General features: G+C 39.5%; 1 protein-coding gene across 7 annotated transcripts in view; it reads right to left on the reverse strand.

Moving 5' to 3' along the window:
* Positions 1-900: 900 nt before the first annotated feature.
* Positions 901-24,287, reverse strand: part of LYN (LYN proto-oncogene, Src family tyrosine kinase) — a 50,848-nt gene continuing 27,461 nt past the window's right edge. For all 7 annotated transcript variants that reach the window (XM_066181187.1, XM_066181142.1, XM_066181167.1 and 4 more), the window contains exons 9-13: positions 18,369-18,551; positions 16,798-16,874; positions 9,091-9,244; positions 7,577-7,708; positions 901-2,534 (exon numbers count right to left, since the gene is read on the reverse strand). In XM_066181187.1, coding sequence (XP_066037284.1) covers positions 2,332-2,534; positions 7,577-7,708; positions 9,091-9,244; positions 16,798-16,874; positions 18,369-18,551 — 749 coding nt within the window. In that variant the 3' untranslated portion in view covers positions 901-2,331. The remainder of the gene's footprint in view (positions 2,535-7,576; positions 7,709-9,090; positions 9,245-16,797; positions 16,875-18,368; positions 18,552-24,287) is intronic.

Below are 24,287 nucleotides of genomic sequence, written 5' to 3' on the forward strand. Positions count from 1 at the left end.
CACTCTGACATCTATTTAACAAGGCTGTAGAAGTTGTACTTCAGCCATTGCTTTGCTCATGTTTTGAACTCTTTCTGTTAAATATGGGGTTATCTGGCTTTAGTAGTTCTGAAGGCCTATAATCCCTGCAAGGTAGAATTTCTAAAATATTTTTCTACTCCCACATAAACTATTCCAGCTTTTAAAACATATTTTGGTGTAGTTATATGGGACACTGAATGTTGATCTCTTGAATAAGAAAGCAGTTATGTACAAATTGCTTTGGGAAAAGCAATTAAAACAGAAGTTTAAAAATCATCAGAACAGGCTCATACTGGAAAATTTCCATAATACCATTTCAAACTACCTTGTGCTACACCTTGGCAGCCTCTCTAACAACTTTATGTACCACTACCTATAACCTCCCATTCCCTGAGCAACTGTTCTTTCTATGCTCCCTCATAGTTCCCAGAGCTCTTTGGTTGGCTACAGGAAATGGTTTTAAAGTCAAAGTTACATTTTCTTGAACATTTTTTTTTTCTTCTTCCTTTTCTTTTTTTAAGTCTGAAAATAAAATGAAGCCTGTAGTGAACTACTGGCCAGTACTGAACTGTTAATGTTTTCCCAAGAGTTGCTAAAGCCCAGTGTAGCTATTGCATGAAAGGCTTTTGAGAAGTTTTTTCAGGAACTGCTGAGGGTTAGTTCTTCTCATCACGCCCTCCAGCACAATAACAAACCACAAGAAGGATGCAAAAATGGTTGGTTTGGTCCTTTTCAGTTTCTCAAATGTGACTGGGTGTAAGGAAAGCAGAATCCATTAATCTTGGTCATGGTGATAATCAGAGATTCCCGTGTTCCACATGAAGCTGCTACTGGACAGAACATCAGCTGTTTATCTCAAATTACTATCATACAACTTGCTTCAGATTAAGTGTTTATTAAAATTAAAAATCACCATACAATAGAAACTATTTACATATTTCACTGATACTCTCTTTAAACTGCACAGACTGAAGGAAGCCACTGGAAAAGAAAAGCCAAGAATGCTTCTGCTGCTGAGCTTCCACTGCAGGCACACTGAAGCTTTCACAGAAAGGTTTTAAGCTTCTGCAAAGTACCATTTGCCTAAATAATTGGGCTGGAGGATGGCAAAGGTGTGCACTGGGTTTCAGTTGTAAGAACCAGTGTCACTTTGAAAAAGAAGTAATCTATGCTGTGGTTACATTGCAATTGCACTAGCTCATCTGTTTGGGTAAGTAACTTGATAGAACAATTCAATGTAAAGAGCTTAGCAAATTGCATTCACTTTAATAATTAGATTTGTGATACTGAGCAACGAACGACAGTGTCACTGCAATGTAATTTGATACCCTATTGCCCGTTTCCACGAATTGTTTTTGATAGAGCTAGAGCTAGTTTTAGCTTTCAAACAGATTTGAGGTTAGTTGATTAAAGCAGCAAAAATATAAGGAATATTCTTGAATAACCGGAGAGGATTAAAAATGAAGATTAAAATATTTTCACTGGTAACAGTTTCAGCGACTGCAATGAAAGTATTAACTTCCTTCAAAATCCTGTGCTTTTCCATGGACTTCAGATGGTGACTTTGGCCTTGTGGGAAGCTGAAGGTTGAACACAGAGTGAGGTGTGCTGCCACGTCTGCAGTCATGTGTGTTCCTCTTGCACTTCTGTATCTGTGATGATTTCACAATGCTTTGAAAATTATTTTAAATTTAGGGTTTTACAGCAGTAAAACAGAACTTTTTCGGTGTAAAGAATTACATATATAACTCTTCCTCAAAGGAAACCTTGACACTGTTTAGAAAGTCTTACAAGAGGTGACAGTATGCCTGATACTAAAGTGAAGTAACAAGGATATAAAAATAATTTTTGCAATATGCTGTATTTTAAAAAAATGATTTAAGAACGTCATCATGTCTTAAATCTGTAAGTTCTCCTTTGTGACTTTCTGTTTTGAAAACAGCTGTTGATGCATCCTCTCAACCCCTTTATCAAGGTCTCCTTGTAACATATTGCAGGACTTAGATCCTAAGAATGTCTTGTCAAGCTGTACCAGGGCATGATTGCTTTCCTTCCTTCTCCCTCCCCACCCCAAAAAGCCTGTTTGTTTGGGGTGTTTCTACAGATGCAAAACACAGAGCCTTTAAGGAGAACTTGAAGCTTTAGAGGAACTGTTTTAACCAAATAAAAACATGATTTCTCTGCAGAAATATTCTTTCCTTCAGCATTTCAGCTTCCATGCTCAGTTAAGACATCTGAATGCGTGAAGTAACGGGTTTGAGCAGTCTGTTCTAATGATAGTCTGTGCCTATAGAAAAGGTGTTCTTTGTTCTATGGCTGTTGCTGATACTGCCCTTCTGTTGCTGTGTAGAAGTCATCAAGCACACTCTGTAGGTAATCAAAGGTTGGCCTCTCTTCTGCTTTGTCTTTCCAGCATGTTTTCATGATATCATAAAGCTCAGCTGGGCAGGTTTCCATGCGTGGCATTCGGTATCCACGCTGAAGAGCAACCATCACATCAGAATTGCTCATACCTTCAATAAAAAGAAAAAAAAAGAAGAAAGATTTGATGAGATTATCTCCATTCCTAGAGAAATTATTTCTTCTTGTTTTTTACTTCACTGTAAAGATCTTCACCTGCTAACATAAGACCCTTGCTACTTATTAAAGGTTGCTCCCAGCATGAGTTCAGTAAACAAGGTAGAGGTGTGCACCAGCAATGAGAGATTTGCTCTGAAAATCCTGGTGGGAGCCTTTCCATTCCTGCAGTTGAGCATCACAAGCTCTTTGGTGCCAAGTCTAACAAGACAGTGGGAAAAATCACAGTTCTTGTCTCCAGAACCATCTCTGTTCTGTTCTTCTGACCAGTCCTGTCCCCATTTATTCTGCTTCCTGTGGTGTTGTGATTCCCAGCAAAAGCCTGCCCTGGCACCAGCCTTCATCTCTAGCTGCAGAGCTACTGTTCTGCTTGCTGGACACCCAGCCATTCTGAGATGGAGAGCAGCCTCCCTATTTGACCACACTGCCAGGCAGCCTACCCAAAACTTGCAGGTTTTCTTCTACATCAGCTTTTGTATAAATGCTGCTGATTGCAAGGTAGTGGACAGTCACTCATGAAATCAGTAATTGTAATAAGCAGTTTCCCCTCTTGTCCTATTCCTGTCAGGCAAAACCACCTTGCCAGCTATGCTGAGCTTTGCTTTTTTTCCCTGCTTTGGTTTTTCTTTCAGAGGATAAGAACTGTAAGTACCAGCAGTGCATCCTGCGTCTCACATGCCAGCTAATGTCACATGAGAGAGTCCTGCCCTGGACTCCATCCTCCTCCCTGCTTTTTTTTTTAATTTCCTGTCACCCCTCCCCTCTTTATCAAACCCTTCAGAGGCTGATTCACAGAACAATTTCAACACCTACTCTCAGAAGGCCAGCTATGCTAGGGCCAGCTTTTGCTATTTTAGGCTCACCACTTCCTACCCAGAAACCTGCCTTTGAGCTTATCCCTTCCTCTGCAAATCTAATCAAGCCAGTGGTGCATTGCCTTCTCTGGACACAGGCTCTTTTCTGTCCTCAGTGACTGCTGTTTGTTCTGATGGCTGGGCATGCAGGAAACGCCTGTACTTCAGCCCAGAGATTCACTCTCACCAGAGAAGGCTTTCCCTTTTGCGAAGGGTATCCCAGACCTCTCAGCCACTGGCCCCTCCTCAGGCTAAATGCTCCATGTGGTGCAGTTCTGCCTAAGACTACAGTTCCTCCACGTTTTCTCAGGCCATTCAACCTCTGGTCAGGGCCATGCAGGACAGACTCCTGCACACACCAGCTCCCCAGAGGTGCAGCAGAGCAGCTCTGCTTGGCTGAGAGGAGGCAGGATGGGTCCTGCTCTGAGCAAGGAGCGAGAGTGGAGACACAGATGTGGTGCTCCCCTGAATCCTTGGTGCAGCTCTGCTGCTGCAGACTCTGCAGACCTTTGTACGTATTATCTGACCGCTATGGCTATTGTTTAAGCCAGTTGGCAGGTAAGGACACATTTGAATTACAACCAAATGACAACTTTATCCAGTATGACTACTTGGATTATTCAAGATGACCATAGCTCATATAGTTGACTTCAGTTCAAGCCTGTTGGCTTTAAGCTTTTCCAAAAATACCCTCAGCCATGTAATCTGAGCCTGGATCAAAGTGCTTACTTTGGGCACATCTTTTGTATTTTCAGTTCCTCTCTGGAAGGAGAAGGGAAGTTTTCCTGAACTAATACTGCCCATGTGCAGAAAAGAAGTATTTCAAAGTAGGGGAAGGACATGTCACAAAATAAGGAATTACTGCTATATAGAGACAAATTAAATACAGGAAGAAAGTTAATAAAGCATTTTATAGAGAACTGCTTGAACCTAAAGAAATTAATTGTATATAATATAGGCAGTAAACCAGTTATTCCTACCATACAAAATCTTAGTTAACTGTGCTGCTACTGGGCTTTTGTGCAGAATGGGGATGATTTTTTGGGTTTAAGTACTTTATAGGACTGTGCTTAGATCTGTTGTCTGCAGGACCAGTTGTTACATTGTGAATTCTAAGGACAAAGCCTGTGTTTCAGCTACCCTGCAGGAAAACTATCTGTTTAATATCCATTTGAGTTCAGAAGCAAAAACTGAAAACACTTTTATCAGTATCCCATAGTAAATATGTCATGTACATACTTCCATGTGTTTGGGGTTTTATTTAAAACAAAAAGAGTTACCCACAGTCCAAGCAGTATTCTCAAAACAGCTACTTCCTTGACTTTACTTTTTAAAAATGGTTTCAAGTTTTTCTTTCTGTAGCTAAAGAATTACGTGTCTTACCATATTCTAATCAGTAAAAGAAATATATCCTACGTACAGATTTATCATACACCCTCTTGAATGCTAAAGTTTTGGTACATGTCTGTTAATTTATGCTGTGGCACCTGTTAGGTTTCACAAAGACGTGTTTCTTTATGTGAGGGCCTGGCAAATGATGTGAACAGAGTGGATGGAGGAAGAATCTCACTGTACAGAGAGGGCCATACCTTGTGAAGAATAGCACTGGAAGGCAATTATGGATGTTGCCAGTATTGACACACTATGTAATCACCCAGAAATTAGGTTTTAACTACCAATTCAACTTATGTGCCCAAAGAATCAGATACTTGTTTCATATTTCAGAGGTAGCTCCTGAAACTGCAGTTCCACTAGTGGCTTTGAGTTTCTCAGGAGGAGAAACAGGATTTGAATTTAGGAAAAAAGATCACAAAAGCTCCAAGTTTCTTGGCTAGAAACACTTCCTACCAAGTTGAGTACAGGTATTAGCTGCTTGCCAGTTTCAACTCCAACGGTTTCATATGTAGCTATATGCTGAATACTCAGGTAGCTAGAGCTGGTTAGTAATTGAAAATAATTCAGAATTTGAAGCATTCCCATTAGAAGGGAAAAATCAATTTACTGCTTCTATCCAGTGGCTACTGGTTACAACCGATCACCAGGTCACTATTGCCATGCTGGGGTAATTTGCCCAAATCTGTCACATCTCTTCATGTAAAGTAGATTGGTCACCTATGTATTTTTCTGTGATTCTGATTCTCAGAATCAACTTTCAGTCTAACAGGCTATTTCAATTTGTACTTCTATTTAAAATATATATATCTGTCTTCCATTTTAATGCAAGCAACACCTGCAAACTATAAAAATCTTCTAATATGCAGTCAAGAGCCTTCCATATGTAACTGCTGGTTGATAAATGAATCTACAGTGCATGGAGTATTTATGGTGCTCATAAAAATGCTCCCACATTAAAAAAAAAATGTTGCCCAGACTTCCCCTTGAAGAGAGATTTTCCCACAGCAGTGCAGCAGTACCAGGTCTGTTGTACAGATTGACTTTGTCCTTAGAATAAAACCATGATATGCTTATGAAGGTAAAGAGGACAGATTTAGCTGCAGAATTAAGTATTGGATTGGGTTTTGTATTTCTGTAGTGCTGGTTTCCAGGTGACCTTGTAGGTTTGCTCAGAGAAAGACCATTTTCTAAGCAGAAATTCTTCAGAAATAATCTTGTGAGCCCAGCTCAGTGCAGGAACTGTCTGTACACACAGGCAAGTGCAAATGGTGGGGGTCAAAAAAGGTATCTTGACTGTGGGAAGAGCCATGCATTACTTGGCTGCACACATCTCCTCTCTGATCCTTCCTTGGGACATGAGCACTGTGGAAGAAGAGCTTTGGGAGGACCAGCTGTGCCGTCAAGTGTTTCATAGCCCTCACCTACAGACTGACCCAGAGCACCTAGCTGTGCAAGCAGCCCTATCACCTCTTGAAGTTTAAGGGGGCTAGTCTTGAGCCTAAGTGTTTTCCTGACCTAGAACTGTGCCATAAGAATGTCTTGTTTGGCTCTACCCCTTGTATGGAAAATCAGCATGTGCTTCCATAGCAATGTAAAGTTGGTTGCCATCATCACCCCTTTCCCACTGCCTGAGTCTTGTGCAATTTCCCATCTCCCTGTGTCCAGAGCTGTTCAGCCCACCGTCACTTCAGGGACTCAGGTCTGCCTCTTGACCATCTCTGCCAGTTCAGAATGCAGAATTCCAGCTGCTCATGAAATTTTTTCACTGCTTAAACAGCAAGAGCTGCTGCACTGGAAGCACTGGGAAAGCTTTGCTTGGATGAAATATCTGGTCTCCCTTTCTGTCAGGATCCCAAGGTTCTTCTCAGGGGTTACTCTGCCTCTGAGACGTGCAGTACAGGTGAACATGGCTGTACTTTCCCCATTTGCCCACAAAAGAAGGGAACTTAGAACAATTTCCCATAATCTCAGTAAGCTTAAATAAATGCAACCTGTTGCCCAGAATTAATCATCTATGCCTGAGCTGTAACAATTCTATGTGCATTAAAAAACCCCTTCATACAAGGTGTCTCTCTATGCTGGAAACATTAACATATATTTTGTTTAACAATGAAAAATGAAACATGAAGCACACGACCATCTCACAGCTACCCAAGGCAGCTTCGTTTGATGTGCACACCTCCGTGGCCTTGTACCTGACTGTATGGAAAAACAAAGAGTAAACATTTCTAGTGGTACATCAACACTGCTTTAGGGTCTGCTTTCATATTTGTTTAGACTAGCTAGCACTGAAAAATTATTACAGCCTATCTGCTTGTGAAAACATGCTTTCTTAGTATCTTCACATATTATGCTATTTAAATCCCCAGCATCTTACAGAGCACTGTTGGAACTTGCAGCACTGCATCTTCACCATGGGACTGTGCTTCTGTCCACAAAACAGGGGTGTCATAAATGCAGGATCTGCATTTTCTGCAGTTGTAACACCTTTAGAATATATAAAAATGACTATATAACCATAGTGCCACTAGTCTGTTTGCTAAATTTACCCTGGAGAGGCATGTGCCTCACACACACAGTGACCAAGTTTTCAAAGCAGTAAGATTAACCTGTAAGACATTTTTCCAATCACTGATGTCACTACTGTCAGATGCCAGCTCTTTCCCTGAATATTTTCTTTGCCTTTTAGCACCAAAGTATAAATACAGAGTAAACCCACAAGCCCATACCTGGATAAGGAATCTTTCCATATGTAACAATTTCATACAGGAGAATCCCAAATGACCACACATCAGATTTAATAGTGAAAGATCCATAGTTAATTGCCTCTGGTGCTGTCCATTTAATAGGGAATTTTGCACCTAAAAAAAAAGTACAGTCTCAAAAAGTCACTTTAATCCATTTCACATTCAGCCATAGAAGCAAAAGCAGTAGCAAGACATACCTTAAAAAGTTGTATCTCAAAATAACTGTCTTTCATATTTAACTAACTGATTCCAGAAATTGCCATATAAAAGCAAACTCCTTTCAGTTAAATAAGAACATTCAGGCAGCCTTTGTTGGGAATACTACATTAATTCATTTGATAAAGAGCAGTAATACAAGCAGAGTCTCTCTAAGCCCTTTTTAGCCTGCTCTAACATTCTGGCACAAAATACCAGGTGAGCTAGGAAACTTTTCTGATAGCAGAAAACACATCAAAGAAACTTGACATAAAAAATTTATAACCTGAGAAGTTAATTTAATCAATATACAATGTCCAGAGCCAACTAAAACTCACAGATACGGGTCTGTACCTCTGAAAACTGCTTAATCAGACCCTTTCCACCGATCTATTGAATTACTATAACTCAGTGACTGCTGAATAGCTCATCTTCCTTTTATCTCAGCTGTAGTGCTGTTGTTCTCTTTCTTCTTCATACTTTAGTTCTTCCCCTCTCGCCCTATGGTACCACAGTATCCATCCAGACTGTGAAAACCTCAGGCAGTGTCTTTAAGCGGAGAAGGGGAAAGCCAGCTGCTCACAAACAACTCTGGAAAGTTACCCTTATGCATGGAAACACAAATAAAAACTCTTCACAACAACCAACAAAGCACTTCTTGGAAGGATCCTTGACAACATTAGCAAAACCCTCATGGCAAAACCCACACATACACTTTTCATAGAGTGTTTTTCCTCTTGCCAGTCCTCACCCTGTTACCTCCCATCCATGTGCTGAACAGGGACATGACCCAGTCCTCCATGTCCCTTCCATCCTGCTGAACATGCACATTAATTCTGCAGCTCCTCAAACAACTTCCAAAGGTAACCAGTTCTGCTAAAGCTTTTCTTGTTACCAGCAACTACACCTGCTGGGGTTTCTTCCTTTCCCTAAGTGAAAGGAGGTCCATATGGCACTTAAGTAAGTTAAGAGAATGTAAGATCAGAGTTTCTTGGCCTCTAACTCTGTGAGATGGAAGCTGTGACTGTGAAATTACTTTGTTCAATTTAGGAAAAAATTGTGTGCAGTTAAATACTCTTGGTTGTCTTTATCTTTCAAATTTATTTAAAATAAACTCAAAGCCTGGGCAGCACAGAAAGGTTATTTGTTTTCTTTATTCATTTAGAAGTTGTTGGCATTAGAATGTTACCCCTAGGAAGCTGTTACAGCACTTTCTCTTCTTGGTGCCTTTATTTCTGTTAGATACAGCCTCACTGCCTCCCAGAGGCTGAAGTTCTAAAGACAAAAATAAAAATACATACCTTCCCTCGCTGTGTACTCATTGTCTTCAATCACTCTCGCTAGTCCAAAATCAGCAATTTTGCACATCAGTAGGTCTGAAACCAGAACATTTGCTGCTCTCAAATCTCGATGGATATAATTTTTTCTTTCTATGTATGCCATCCCTTCTGCAATCTGCAACCAAAAGAAAGACTATTTTGATATTTCAATACCATACAGCTCCATTAGCAGGTCTGATCCCTCTTTCTTCAAAGGTATCAGCAAAGCCACATTCATTGATTCATTATTGGTGTCTTTGGCGAACTTTTTAGATGGAAGCCAGGAAAGGGGGTATTGCCATGGAAAACCTATGTACAGATCCAGTCCTCCAAAACTCTGCTTACAGTAGCAGTTCTGAAAGAATTATTTCTGTGAATAACAGCTGGTAGGATTAGATACATATGAAAGACATTTCCTGAAACAGAATCTTGAATAAAATGTTCCTAAGATTTCTATTAAAACATCCTCTTTCCTAAATTATTAACCAGTTTGTTTTCTAAATACTAAGAAAATAGAAGGAATTAATCACTTAGGATACAGGTGTTCTGATGAAGCAGGTACTGATAAAGCAACAGTGCAGAGAAAGTTAAAAAAATCCAACAACTTTCTATCCTGGACAATCAGGAAGCAATTACTAAGATAGGGGAAACAACTTTATTTTCTTCTACAACAACATGTACCTGTTCATACATGAAGAATTTTTGTCAACAGCCAGCTCTCAGATAGTATCATAAGTAAATATAATCTGCATTTCAGCAGCCCAAATTGACTTCCAAACCAAACTGGAAATTTGAGGATTAATAACCTCAAAAAATGCACGGGGATGATTTTTTTTCTGGGCTACCTTCTTTTTCTTTTTTTTTTTTTTTTTTTCCCTTTTTCTTTTTTTTTCTTTTTTTTCTTTTTTTTTTTTTTCTTTTTTTTTTTTTTCCTTTTCTTTTCTTTTCCTGAAGGTAAACATTTTCCTTTTCAGGGAAAAAAAAAAAAAAAAAAAAAAAAAGGAAACTGAAATTATAGTTTCTAAACTCAGAGTAATAAAACTGATGTGTAGACTGTATTCTGCCCAAAAGTTTAAGAGGAGCTAAGAAAAAGAAACCATGTCTTTGGGAGCCATCAGCCTTTCTTGTGAGACTGGTGGTGGGACATTCCCAGTCAAGGCTCCACCTGTGCCACAGGTACCTCTCTGAGATGTCTGTGGGGGGTGACAGACCCCTCTTGGCCACATGATTTGGGGAACACCCACACCCTCAGAACCTGCCAGTGGAGCAGCAGTAAAGCAGTGAGGGTCCTTCACCAGTACCAACCCCTGGCACCTCCACCACAAGCTCTTTCCTCTCCACCTGAGGAGCAGCCAAGTGCACAGATCCCTCCCCAGCACCAGAGGTGCTCCTTTCAGCTGCGCAGTAAAGCAGGTAGAAGCAGCTGGCCAAATCTGAAGAGAACATGAACATCACTTCTGCTTATTCGTTTTTAAAAAGTCCCCCAGGGGTGCTGCCAAGGCACACGCTGCCACCACTTACAACACAAAACTACACAATCTTTGTTCCTCTTTTTCGGTTTAAGCAATGGAAAAATAGAGCCACTTGCACTCCCACTTCCTTCCACTGCAAACTTCTTCTTACAGTCAGATACATTCTCCAGAGAAGTGCGACATTGCACAGTGCAGGGGGGTTCTCACACTAAACCAAGAAGAAACTGATAGAGAGAATGAGCAACACCTGCATTTCATTTTCTAGAAATAAGTAAAACATTTGCTAATGAAGGAAGTAGCTACTAGTGAATAATTGCCACTGAGAGTCTCATTAGGGACTTACAGACACAACAGAAGAGCAGTATTTAATTTACAGTCTGCTCTGCCTCTCCCTCCTCTCATGCTATTACATGGGTTTGGGGAGGAAGCACAGATGAAAGAGGTTTTGCTGTAAGATCGATGCTGAGTTTGGACAGGCCAGCATGGCAGATACACCCAAAATGCTGACAGGTCTGGTAATGCCCCCCAAAATACATCAAACACCACAGAGGAATCAGCTTCCCTCCTTCTTCCCTGCACAGATATAACATTTGGGTCAACTGCTGCATAGGGAATGAAGAATCACTTCACAAAAGAAACATTTGTGATCATGATACTTAGTTTCCAAGTCCAACCAAGAAAAGCCATTAGAAAGACAATTTTATTACGTCTTATTTGTGCTAGATTCACTGAAAAATGCAGAAAATTCCAAGGAAAAAATTTAACAGCAAGGAAATTTGAATCAGAGAAGGAGGGGTAACACAGTGACCAAATAACTGAATTCACATATTTGGTCATATTAAACCTTTGCTTATGAAAAAGAAGAAAGAAAAAAATTGAGATTTTTAGATTGAGAGAATGGGTGCCAGGGGCCATGTGATAACTTCTAATGATTATTGTTGGGTTTTCACTGCCAAATGAAATGTTAATGCTGGAGAAATTCATATGAACAAAAGAAAATTAAAGCCTTTTCCTTTCTCTTTTAATGATCATTGGTACCTGTCAAGACTGTTCAGCTACATGTAATGTCTATTCGGGAGCAGGATGGGAAAGCTAATTTGGGCTTCAGGAATACATTTTGTGGCCTTTAAAAGAGAATTCTGCCTACACTGCTCAAGTGTTACTGCCAAGAAAGGAGCAGTTCCCCATCACCTTTAATGAACTACTGACACACACTTTTAGAAATACCCAAATTAAATCCTTTTAAAAGCAACCCAAACAAATCTCTACATACTGGGAACTATGCACCCAGGATAAGAATCACAGAAAAGTCCTCCAGGAGAAATACATCACTCCATAAGCCAATCTCTGTAACTGTAAAACTTCAGCTAAAAGTTATGATGTGTGTGGGACAGTGGCCTCAGAGCTACTCCCAGCTGCTCACATGGGCTGCTCTGGCCCACAGCTTGGTGGGATGCTCCTGCCAAAGTAGGTCAAGCAGCCCAAAAACCAGACTTGAAATGAGTGTAAAACACTGAGGGTGGACACAAGCATCCTGTTGGTGCATTTCAAGCAGAGGAAATACTGGAGCATACTCTGAGTTATGCACTGCCTTACATCTGGTAATTCTCTCAGTTTCTAGGGAGAAGCCTCACTAAAAACAGTCTGCAGCTTTGAAAGGTTTGATGTGGAAGTGTTATTGATCTGGACAAGGCTGTCTTTGGTCTGGGATCAACCTTTCAATAACTGTACTTTTCAATAATGTCCAGATACATAATAAGTAAAATAAAATAAAATAAAATAAAATAAAATAAAATAAAATAAAATAAAATAAAATAAAATAAAATAAAATAAAATATAGTTCTTGATCACAGAGTTTTCAAAAAGACAGTTCATCTTCACATGACTCTGTCTGTGAAGAGGGTGTAGACCCTTTGTATCTGGCCATTGAAAACTGTTGCAAAAGATAGAGATCTTCAAATGATATATCAGTGTAATAACAATTTTCAGTTTGCAGCAGTGCTTATCCTAAAGGTGAAGTCAGGAAAGGTTGCAGAATCATATTCCTCTTGCCCCAACCAAGCAGCTATGTAGTTAAAGCAGACTCACAGGGAAAAAAAAATTATTAAAGTAACGTATATCATTATGCACTGGAACCTTAGAGTGTATCATTATAAATCAAAGAAGCATGAAAAGGAACACATAGTGGAAATGTCACAATGCCAAAGGAGACATAAATTAATTGTAATCTAGGCATGACTTTCTACTATGACTTTAAAAAAGAGGATAGAGAGGGATTAAAACACTGCATCAAAAATCTCTATTCATTTTATTCTAAGTTTACTATTATTTCAACGGCACTGTAGCCGTGGAAGACAGAAAGAAGTTGCCAGTCAAGCTGTAGATCACAGAAGAATTAATGAAAGTATCAGCATGGCATGAGAAAGAAGAAATGACAGTTTTTAGGACAAAGCTTTGACCTTTTCAAAAGTTATGAGTTTGTTTAGTAAAAAAACAGGTATAATTTTCCTGACCACAGCCACTACACGTGTGGATCCTACGTGGAAGGTAATGGATTTGCATAAGAAGCAGGAAGTCTACACATTCAAAATGTTTGCTGAATTTGTGTCGTGTCGTTTTCAGCAGATCTAATCAAGCAGGAACAAATATGAATTCAGGAAATGTGAAACAAAGAATTGGAGTCTCTTCTGGTAAATTGTCTCTAGGGCAAGATAGAAACCAACTAGTAAAACCCTGAGTCCTCCAGTTGCTTTAGGAACTGAAAGAGCCAGTCTGGTGCTGACTTATATGGGAGATGCCACCCTGTAGTACGTGCTTGAAGGCACATTTGCAAAACTCAGTTTCCCTTAAAACCTCCTCATTTCAGAGACTTCTAACATTCATCTCCAGTGGATAAAATTGTCTTTGCCAGGGCATAGCTAACATTAAATTCCCCCAAGCTCTATTCAAGTGCACTGATTAAAACGCAAGAGATACCTTCAGCTCTTGTCAGAGAGCAAGTTGCTTTAGAAACTAAGCTGGATCACCTTCCTAGCAAGCATTTTCTTGCCATCTATCCCACAAACCTCATTTCATAAATCGTGACCATTAGCACAGAAAGTAAACCATCAAAGTCCAGAACCCACAGCTGTAACTTAAGGTAGGCACTAGATGTAAGTGTAACCCAGTAACAGCTATCCCTGCCAAAAATGTCCATCGGCAGGTGTGTTCACCTAACTAGACAGCTAAGTCAGTCTCAGTATAGCAGAGCAGGAGTGTATTTGATTACTTCCTTGAAAAATGCTTGTTTTAAAAGAGTTGTTTATTTCACCTAGAGGAACAGTCCTCATTTTGCAAAGTCAGAACGTGTCACCTCCTGCAAACACTTTTTTTTTGCAAGACTCTTCAAGGCAAAGGAGTAATGAACTCAGAGAAGGGAGCACTAAACAACAGCCTGGCAATGCAAACAACCCACAGTGCTCTTCACTTGGAAAATCAGCTTCAGCTGGGGTTTCCTGTACAACTGCCTGTACTAGATTCTTTAGCCAGCTAATAGTCACAGAGAACATGTCCTCCTCTCCCTTTCTCCCATTCCCAGTCCCTCCTGTGTCTTGTAACATCACAGATGGATGAGGGCTAAAACAAGCTAATGCTCAGCTGCCATTTCTTGCATTTTTAGTGTTCCTGAAAAGCTGGGATAGTCTGGTAAAGTGCTTTGCCAGAATGGTTTGATAGAGAGTAATGAAAAGTTCAAGCATGTGTCCACCAAGGAAAAAAAAAAAAAGTCTGATCTTATTTAAGAATAAGAATCTTCACCACAAGCTTCCTTCCATGTTAATTTTAACCTTTTCTGAAACATATCTTTCCAAATTTCTTTCCCCTTTGCTCTGCAGAGAGGTTAACATCACTTCTGTAAGAATAAATTCGTTTCCTATTTGTACAAACCAGAGTCACACCATAAAAGCACACGCATTTACACATTTTGTGTTCTCCTTTACACACAGCCTACATTCAGGAGCAGTGTGATCCACAGGTTACCTTAGTAGAGGTCTGAAAAGATTTTTGTCCACCGTTTCCCCTAAAGACTTATCAATTGATTCAGACTGCCAGAGACAGAAAAGACAGGTGGAACATTTGTCTTGGTCAGAGGGAACTCTCTGGTCTGGAACCACACATATGCAGCCTGTGTCCATTCCACACAGTCCTGTTATCACACAATGGCATTAAGGGCTCTTTACAAATGTGCTCAAAAAACCCTACAAATTCTTTCCATAAGAAAAATCCCGGTATCTCTGTTCCAAAGTTTTCTTTGGGCCTCAGCCAGAAATCCTCCAAGAGGCATTCCTGAACAACCCCTTAGGATGACTGCAAGCCAGTCTCAGGAATTTCTCTTGATGGTCTACATCTTATATGACAAGAGGAACCTCTCATGTCACCTGTGCAGCACAAGGTCCTGGCCTCTGGGGCCAAGTGCAGTAACTGGCTCTGAGAGGCTGCTGTCAGATCAGGGTGACAAGTGATGTCCATTTGAAGTGACCTTCAAAGCTTTGTGAGCGACAATCTCTGACCCTTGTTATCTTAAAGTGATTTACCCAGAGTTGTACACAAAGTTGCTCTTTAGTTCATTATGCTTTTTAAACCTTACATTGCTAAAAACACAGTATTAATTTAAAATGAACACAATATTCCTAACTAGAATAAAAAGGTCTGCTGAGAAACCACATGTGCTTTTCTCTCCACATCTCAGGTCTCCTTTCATATCAATGCTCATGGATATTCTTTTCTCTCTTGAATTTTACACACTATTTTCAAAGCTACCTTTTATTTTCTTGTCTGCCCACTGCTACTCATCTCTTCAGACCATGACCTGGGATCCAGCAGGTTTTCCACACCTGCAAACTTTTATCCCACTAAAAATACATTCTCAAGGACAAATTACCCAAAGAGTTCAGAAAATTTGAAGAGCCTATAGCCACATTAAACCAATAATTATAGGAGAAATAGCTCTTTCATTGAGTCTATGTGAAATAAAAACCCATATTTGATATAGTGAACATCTATATAACAATATAATACACTGTAGAATTCAATAGTTCCAGTTGGAAAGGACCTTCAGTGATCATCTAGTCCAACTGCTTGACCACTTCAGACCACTTTAATCAGAAGTTAATGCATATATCAAGGACATTGACCAAATGACTTTTAAAATATGTCAGGTTTGGGGCATTGATCACCTCTCTAGGAAGCCTGTTCCTGTGTTTGACAGCTCTTTTGGTAGAGTAATACTTCCTAATATCTAATCTTATAATTATATGTAAAGCAATAATTACATAAAATATTTATAGAATATTCTTATTGTGCTTTTTTGGTATAAATTCTTAATGCTTTATTATATCTTTTATTGTTTTCCCAAATTTCCTCATGAGTTATAACAAGATGGCCTAATAGGGTACAACACTCTGTAAACTCTAATGCATAAAAAAACAACCCCAAAAAAGGCTGGTTAACAATAACCTACCAGAAATGCCATCATTACCTACTGCTAACATAAAGTACAACCTGCAAAAGCAGAATTATTACTCTATTTTTGTTACATGCCTCCTTGGACACCTAATCCTGATAACCGTCCGAGACAAAACACTGGGCTCTGGGGCCTCTGATTCAGGCTTCGACACACAAATCACTCTGGAGTGTCTCTTCAGATTTCATTTAAGACAGAGGTAACTTGTATATTTTGAAACAATCATCCTGGTGCATGGATCATACACTAGTACCTGAAAAACCCTTTCACAATATTTTACCTAAGAATTTGAAACCAAGAAGAGTACACTGAGGTTAAGAGGAGTCTGACCAGTTAACCTAACTTAAGAAGTAAAAAAATGACACATTTATTAACTCTGAAAGAATCTGCTGAGCTAAACCTCACAAACTTGTCCTTACACTTTCGACTTGTAGCCACTCAAATTGAAAGCAGCCTTTTCACAAAGGAAGGCAGCTGGGTACTGCTGCCATCTGAACAGGTCACCAGCAGTATCTAAGAGTTAAGCCTAACCTCATATATCCTTTGGAACATCTTCCATTTACTTCCTCCTTTCAGTTAACCATATTTACTCCAAATTGATCTGTAAATTGCATTTTTTTAATGTAAAAAATTCTTAGGATAAAATGGCCTAGTATGAGTTTCAGACTCTAAGAGAAGTAACCCCCTATAATTCTGAGCATACTTTTAAAGTTTTACCTGAGCAGAGAAGTCGATTAACTTTGGAAGCAACAATTTACTTCCTTCATCACTCTTCAGAAAATCCAGCAAACTTCCTGTTAAAACAGAGAAAGATGAAATCAGTGCATCTTACTACAAAAATAAAGGTCACATTTGTTCCCCAACTTTCTGGATAACAGAACTGACGCAGTCAGGTATTTTGATGTATTTTCAAGTTGACTACAGTAAGACAGTCTCTTTGCATGATTTAACGACAGGAACACCCAAATCAGCATGTCAGACATGCAAGCTTTGCTATTTCCCTGCTATTTCCCATGAGACCACACCTCAGTTCAATGGTGCTGAGTTTGATAAGCATCCTACTCTATGGACCATCAGGAAAGCTGTCTAGGAGAATCACATGCATCAATCCTTTTCAAGTCATACAGACTAAGTGCCTCAACATTTGTTCAATAAGTTGCCAAGCAAAATTGCTTGATAACAGAACAAATCGAGAAAAACTACTACCTAAGATAATCTGAGAAGGAAACTTGGCATATTTTGTGTAGTAATGCTCTGTAGAGTCCTTTCCTAGTAGTGCAGCTACTCTTGCAGGACCATTCCTCACTCACCTTATTACACACACCTTTATCAATTCAAGACCCAAATAAGGCAATTCCTAAGGTTTGTTTTAATTGTTACTATGATACCAGAAACAAAAGTTAGCTTGGGAGTCCAAAGGAAATAGAGCTATTCTGGGGATTATCCTCTGATTCAGAAACAATCGAAAATGCTGCATTTAAGAAAACTGTAAAAATGGTTTATCTCATAAATGAAGTAATGAGTCAGAAAATTAAAGCCTCAGACCATCTTAAGGATAGGTGCTCCTTCCCTTAATATTTGAACATTCAAAAATAACTCTATAATTCCTTTCTTTAAAGAGAAAGGGAACTAGTTTAGGAGAAGCAGAAGAGTTCACTAAACTATTGCCTGCAGATGGTTGTGGTTTAACCCCAGCCATCAACCAGACCCCATGCAGCCACACACTCACTCACTCCCCACCAGTGGGACCAGGGAGAGAATCAGAAGGGTAAAAGGTAGAGAGCTCATGGGCTGAGATAAAGACAGATTAATAGGAAGAGGAAAAGCAAAAGCTGTGCACACCAGCAAAGCAAAACAAAGACTTAATTCAGTGCTTCCCATGGGTAGACAGGTGTTCAGCCATTTCCAGGAGAGCAGGGCCCCGTCACATGTAATGGTTACTCGGGAAAACAGACACTGTCACTCCAAATGTCCCTTCTTCCTTCTTCTTCCCCCATCTTTATTTACTGAACATGATCCCATAAGGTCTGGAATATCCCTTTGGTCAGTTGGGGTCACCTGTCCTGGCTGTGCCTCCTCCCACCCTCCCATGCACCCCCAGCCTCCTCACTAATGTGGGAGCACAAATAGCAGAGAAGGCTTTGGCTCTGTGTGAGCCCTGCTGAGCAATAACAAAAACATCTCTATATTATCAGCCCTGTGTTCAGCACAAACCCAAAACACAGACTGGGAAGAAAATTAACTCTACCTCAGCCCAAATCGACACGCAGATCCAATGTTTTTCTCACCTTTTGCCATGAATTCTGTTATAATATAAATAGGCTCCTCTTTGGTCACTACAGCATAAAGCCTAACAAGCTTATCATGCTGGAGTGTTTTCATGAGGTTGGCTTCCTCCAGGAAGGCTTGCACAGACATTGTTCCAGGCTTCAGAGTCTTCACAGCCACTTTGGTACTGTTATGATAGTAACCTACAAGGAGGAAATACAATCAGTGCACTGAAGTCACTCTGCAGCCCACAGTGTCCCAACTAGCAGGAATTTGTAAAGCAGGTGAGGTTGGATTCCAGGAATAGCTAAGAGCGTGACAGCAAGTGCCAGATGTAACACAAATATTTATGCTAGAATTCCTTTTTATTTTGCAACTTATACAGCACTGCAGAGAAAAATGATCCATTACCTATTTTTAGAAATCAGTTATCTGTAAAAAAAATAAGGCAAGCAAATGATCTTCATACCAAGTTTCCATTGTCCAGTAGCCCCTAAAATACTTGGCCAAGGCATGTTTCAATGAATGTTCACTTAAACTGCCTCAGAACAGCAGAGTCCAAGGACTGGCTGGAAGATTCTGAAGTATCTTAAATCCCATGATTACACTTATTTCATGCATGCCAGTCTCATGCTCATAATCCTTCCTGAAACCCTTAGTGCTCAAAACGGAGCATTACGGGAAAGTGCAGTCAAAAGGTTCTCGTGACCAATAAGGACACACTGCCAGGACTGCAATCCTGCAGTGCTCAGCACAAGATTTAAAACCTGATAATTTCTTATCACATAGCCCACACCAGGAGTAGAGGAGGATGTGGCTGTGGTTCATTTGTCTGTTTAGCAAACCTTCTAATGTAACATTCTAATTATATAAAAAGCAACTATCAGTAAAGAGAAAAGCAGCGAATTGTTTTCAGATTTAATGTTTGCAAAACATTAAATAAATGTTAAAATAGCATTAAAAAAAGTAGCAAGCACTGATCCTAAAGTTTATCTTGTGAAGTCATTTAATTGGAAAAATAAGAGAAATAAAGGAGTAAGAAAGGGGGATATAAATGCAACTTTTATGCCCACCATACCCAATGCAACATTGTACAAATATTTCTCAGAAGAGGTAAAACCTTCATGACTCAACAAAATAGCCTCATTTCCTTACTCAGTGACAACCCGGATCATTGCCATGATGGATACACCTCTAAACTGGAATCCACCATTTCCTCCTGCTATTTATCATCCAACAAAAGAAATCAGTGGCCAAGCAAGCACCTAGTTTCCAGATCATAAGTGATTGCTCTGAAAAGAGCACTGTATCTTTTTTGAAGAAGGATCATCACGTGAGAAAAGCCACTATGCAACAATCACAAAATATTTACCTGCATGATTATTAAATCTATTTTTCCAAACACGGTCAGGTTAAAATATAACAAAGACATTTCTCTAAGTTACCTAGTAGTAAGAAATTACAGCTACAGGTCAAATCTGCTGTTAAAGCTCAGGTATATGATTTGTAACACCAGAAAAAAAAGCAGATAATAAATATATTTCTCTCTGTTTAAGAAGCAGGAAGATTATTTGTATCATTTCTACTATTCCATCCCATGCTCTAAAACAGAGCATGAGCTCCATTCTCAATTTGTTGAATTCTCTACTGTACATACTAATTAATGCAACTATTTCAGTGAAGCAATTATGACCCTCACACTTAACATTGACTATGTAACAGTATTTTACATTCCCTAGTGATATCCGTCAAACTTGGGTCTTTCTTACAGATAGTTTGCTTTACTACAACATCTCTGTGATACTGAGGTTTTCTGCTGAAAAAAAGCCTACCTTGACCCTCTGGTGGTAATGTACAAAACAAATAGCTGGTGAGAGCACTAAAAATACCTGATTTTGGATTTCTCTCACCTTCATTTATTTCATCATGTATTGGGAGGGATGGGACACTAAAACAAGGTGGCTGTGACCTCTGTGAGCACATTCTGGTATTTCTAACAGCTGCAGAAGAAAATACACTTCCAAAGAACACACTACTTATATTCTAATTCAGAGCTTATTGAATAAGAGAATCTTTTACACCTGAGATGCAAGCAAGATGTGACTCATTAATAAACTACACCATAATCGCTGCATTTGCCTTGTTAACTTTCCTCTTAGCCCTGCCTGAGAACTCTCTTCATGGATTATTAATACCACAGAGCATCATGATTCACATCATATCAGTTCACACTAGGAACAAAAATGCATAAAACATAGACCTTGCTCTTGCAGTGCTGCTCTGATTCACCACATCATAAAAATATCTGCTCAGAGGCACTGAACTCCATGGTCTAAAAACCTTTCATAGCATGGTAGGAAGTCAGTCTCTTTGCATTTTAGCTACTGTCAAAAGCCAAATGTGAAGCAAGTAATAGTATGAAAGTCTGAGGATTGTGTGATGATGTCTCACAGAACAAACCATGTTCTCCTCTACAGTAAAGAATTGAATTCTCAAATAAAATTTAGTGTTTCGGGTATTTATTTTGGAGTTGATTACTACTATTTTGACAGAGTAGTATCTTGCATAGCCAGGCTGTCTCCAGTTTCTTGCATAGACTCAATCAGGCTAAGGTGTGATATGAACTTATAACAGACAATTGAGGTTGAGCCTACCATTTCTGAACAGGACTGAAGATGAAGAGCTTTGTGAACAAGTCTCTAATAGGCACCTTTCTCCCTACTCTACTTTTCCAGTAATTCCCTACAGGATATATTGGGAACAACTTGTTTAAGCTATGGAGATATGACACTGCTAGAAGGCAAATAATGGCTGGAGCAGTTACTATTGGAGGAAATACTGGGAAAGAGTCTGAGTAACAGCAGCTTCTCTGCATCCAGTTGCACGTCAGCACTTCACTCCTTCACCTACTACAGCCATCACTCAGCTGCAGAACAGAATAAAGCAGCAGTGGCTCCATCTCTCACTAATCTCCACACAGCCCATTAAAAGGGAAGGCAGAAAGCCCAGGCTGCGCAACTGATGACCCAAATGCACACATAAACACTAACTTCGTAGCCTAAACCCAGAAAATCTCTAAAAAATGAATAAAATTTTGCTTGTATTAATAGAAAATACTGGAAAAATGATTGCAACTTTTCTCTGTGCGAAAACAACTTTTCAGAGCTGGAGGAGATGCACCTGCCCATTCCATAAAACAAATTCTTTGCACAGGACGGACAGGAACACAGCCAAGTGCTTGGGGCATATGGAGGCCTGCTTTTTCTTCCAAGGATTTTCTTACTCCTTCCATAATATAAGTTAATTTCCTCCAAACTGTTCAAGAGGAAGATGTCGTCATGGAAGCCCAGAAAGTAGTTATAGAGATACTAAAAAGAAAAGACTACAAAAGCTATAATTGCATATCTTCACATTGCAGTATCAGTATTATCTCTATATTCCCATATCTCTCAGAAACACTCAGAAGGGACCTGTGGAAGGCATCTGTGTCCGACACCCCCAGGGACACCTAGAACTGGATATCCAGGATTGTGTCCAGTTGGTTTTTGATTCTCTCCAAGAAAGGAGACACCAGAGCCTCTCTGGGCAGCCTGTGCCTGTGCTTGGTCACTCACACAGTGAGTGTTTGGAAGGAATCTCCTGTGTTTCAGTTGGTGCTCATTGCCTCTGCCACTGGCACTGGGCACCACAGAGAAAGGCCTGGCTCCATCCACTTTGCATACCTCCTTCAGCTATTTACATACGCTGATAAGATCCCCCTAAGCCTTTCCTCAAAACAGAGATGCTCCAGTCCCCTCATCATCTTTGTGGCTCTTTGTTGGATTTTGTCCAGTAGCTCTACATCTTTCTTTACTCGAAAGCACAATTCCTCTGAGTGGGACACTGTTCCCTCTGAAACCACAATTCTAAGTATTCTTTATCAAGAAGAAATTTATTTAGTAATTAAACTATGGATAAATATTTCTCTCTAATTCACATGGTGGCTGAAAAATAATTTTGTTCTCTGTAAGGAGGCAGTGTATAAACTAGCTCTCAAATCAGGAGAGTGCAGCAACCAGATTATTGCTTGGTACCTCTACATAACTCCCTAAATCCCTGGGTGATCATTACAATACACAGTGTTTGCTGACACCCTGCACCACACAGCTGACCTGATATGCTTTTCCATCTTGAACTTCCTTGGTTCTAAGACTAACCATGCTCCTGATTTGAGAGCATCTGTGCCATGCAAATCATTCTCTTTTGCTTCAGAAAGAAAGCAAAGAAGAGGAAACGCAGCAATCGCTTTCACAGTACATTAGTTTTTCTCACAGTGCAGAAATTCAGACATAGGGTTCAGGTCCAATTTAGATGTTAAAATAATGACACAAACAAGAGGAAGCATCTTGAAGCAGAAACACCCTTTTAAAGTTTTATTCTTTTCTGTGTGTATGTGCAGAAGTAGTCACTTCCCAAAATGATCTACATTTTCAAGCAGGTGATTAGTTACTACCACAAAGCCTTCCACAGTGTTTCAGTGTCAGTTAAACATTTGTTGCCCTGGTTTATTAGACAGAAATAACTGCACAGTGGCTGACACTTGTCCTGACTAGTATCTAAACTGTCATTCATGTATATCATAGCTAGAGGATTTCTTAGGCCTTTTCTCATGAAGGCAGATAAAAGGGTGAATTTGGCAATATTATATTTATTATAGAAATGTGTTGCTTGCACTTTTTACATGATTTATACAAAAAGATCGTACCTAAGACTCAATTAGAGCTTTCTGATTGACACTGTGGTTGTGTGTGTATAATTTGCCACTCAAACAGCACCAGGCTGTGCTTTGCTTTTCTAAATGAGAGCATCTCTTCAAAGAAATGACATTCCTGTCAGACTGACACACTCCTATGGATTATAAGAGATCTCTTCACAGCTCTGTGTCTTCTAGCCAGCTTTGGAATACACTTTTAAATTTCTCAGAAATGCTCTGCCTATAGAATCTCAGGTCTTAAAATTAATAATGATCATCATCACCATAATCTGTTCTTTTATTATAACAAATTTATTCCCATTTAAACATAACATCCCTAAAAAGAGATTCAGGGAAAGGCTAAGAGAATGATTTGGCCTGAAAAAAACATCTGAACGAAGACTTTGGAGGAAGATATTGTTTACCTCAAGCAAGACAGTAACTGGCAAAAAGTGTGCAAGCAATGAATAGCACACAGAACACTGTGGAATGAGGAAGCCAGAAGAATACTCTGATGTCAGAATAGGCAGCATTTCAAAAGCAAGATGATTAAACCATTTTCACAGAATGTGGCACTGGGCATAGCCCCTTGCCAATAGGAAGTCACTAAGGCTGAGGAAATACTGCTTGTAAGCCAAGAAAGCAGGTTATTCAGGCTATAATAATTAATGCTATCATTTTCTGCTGGGTATATATTAATGTTTACAACTTGTAAGTCTGATAACTGTTTTATTAGAGGGGTCTTTCCTGATGATTCAAGGTATGGGCTGTTCAATCTCTAGTCTTCTTACTACACATATCACCTATTTTCTGAGCAGCACACTGGCAGACAACATCCTTGGGTTAAGTCTGTCCCCTTTTTCCAGCAAGCACTACATTGCAGGAGGCATCTTCTTCACAAATGGACAATGAAATCTCTATACACAATTCACTAAAAGACATTGTTTCTTTCTATATCATATCTTTAACACTTTCTGATTGGAAACAAAGTTCTGAGAGGCTCTTGGATTTTGAGATTCAGGAGTCACATCTTATTATAACCTTCTATTTCCGCCTCAAAACATAACAAAAAACTCTATTGTCTGACCTTCTAAATTACAGTGCTTACTCACTAATTTTTTTTTTCCTTTAAAAGACACCAAAAGGATTTGTTCCTTTTCCTTGTGATGTATCTACCCCCTTTTACAAGCCCTCTCTCCTCAAGAGA

Source organism: Chamaea fasciata, unplaced genomic scaffold (assembly GCF_029207755.1).
Source record: "Chamaea fasciata isolate MVZ Bird 193981 ecotype frontalis unplaced genomic scaffold, bChaFas1.0.hap1 SCAF_1, whole genome shotgun sequence".
Lineage (NCBI taxonomy): Eukaryota > Metazoa > Chordata > Aves > Passeriformes > Sylviidae > Chamaea > Chamaea fasciata.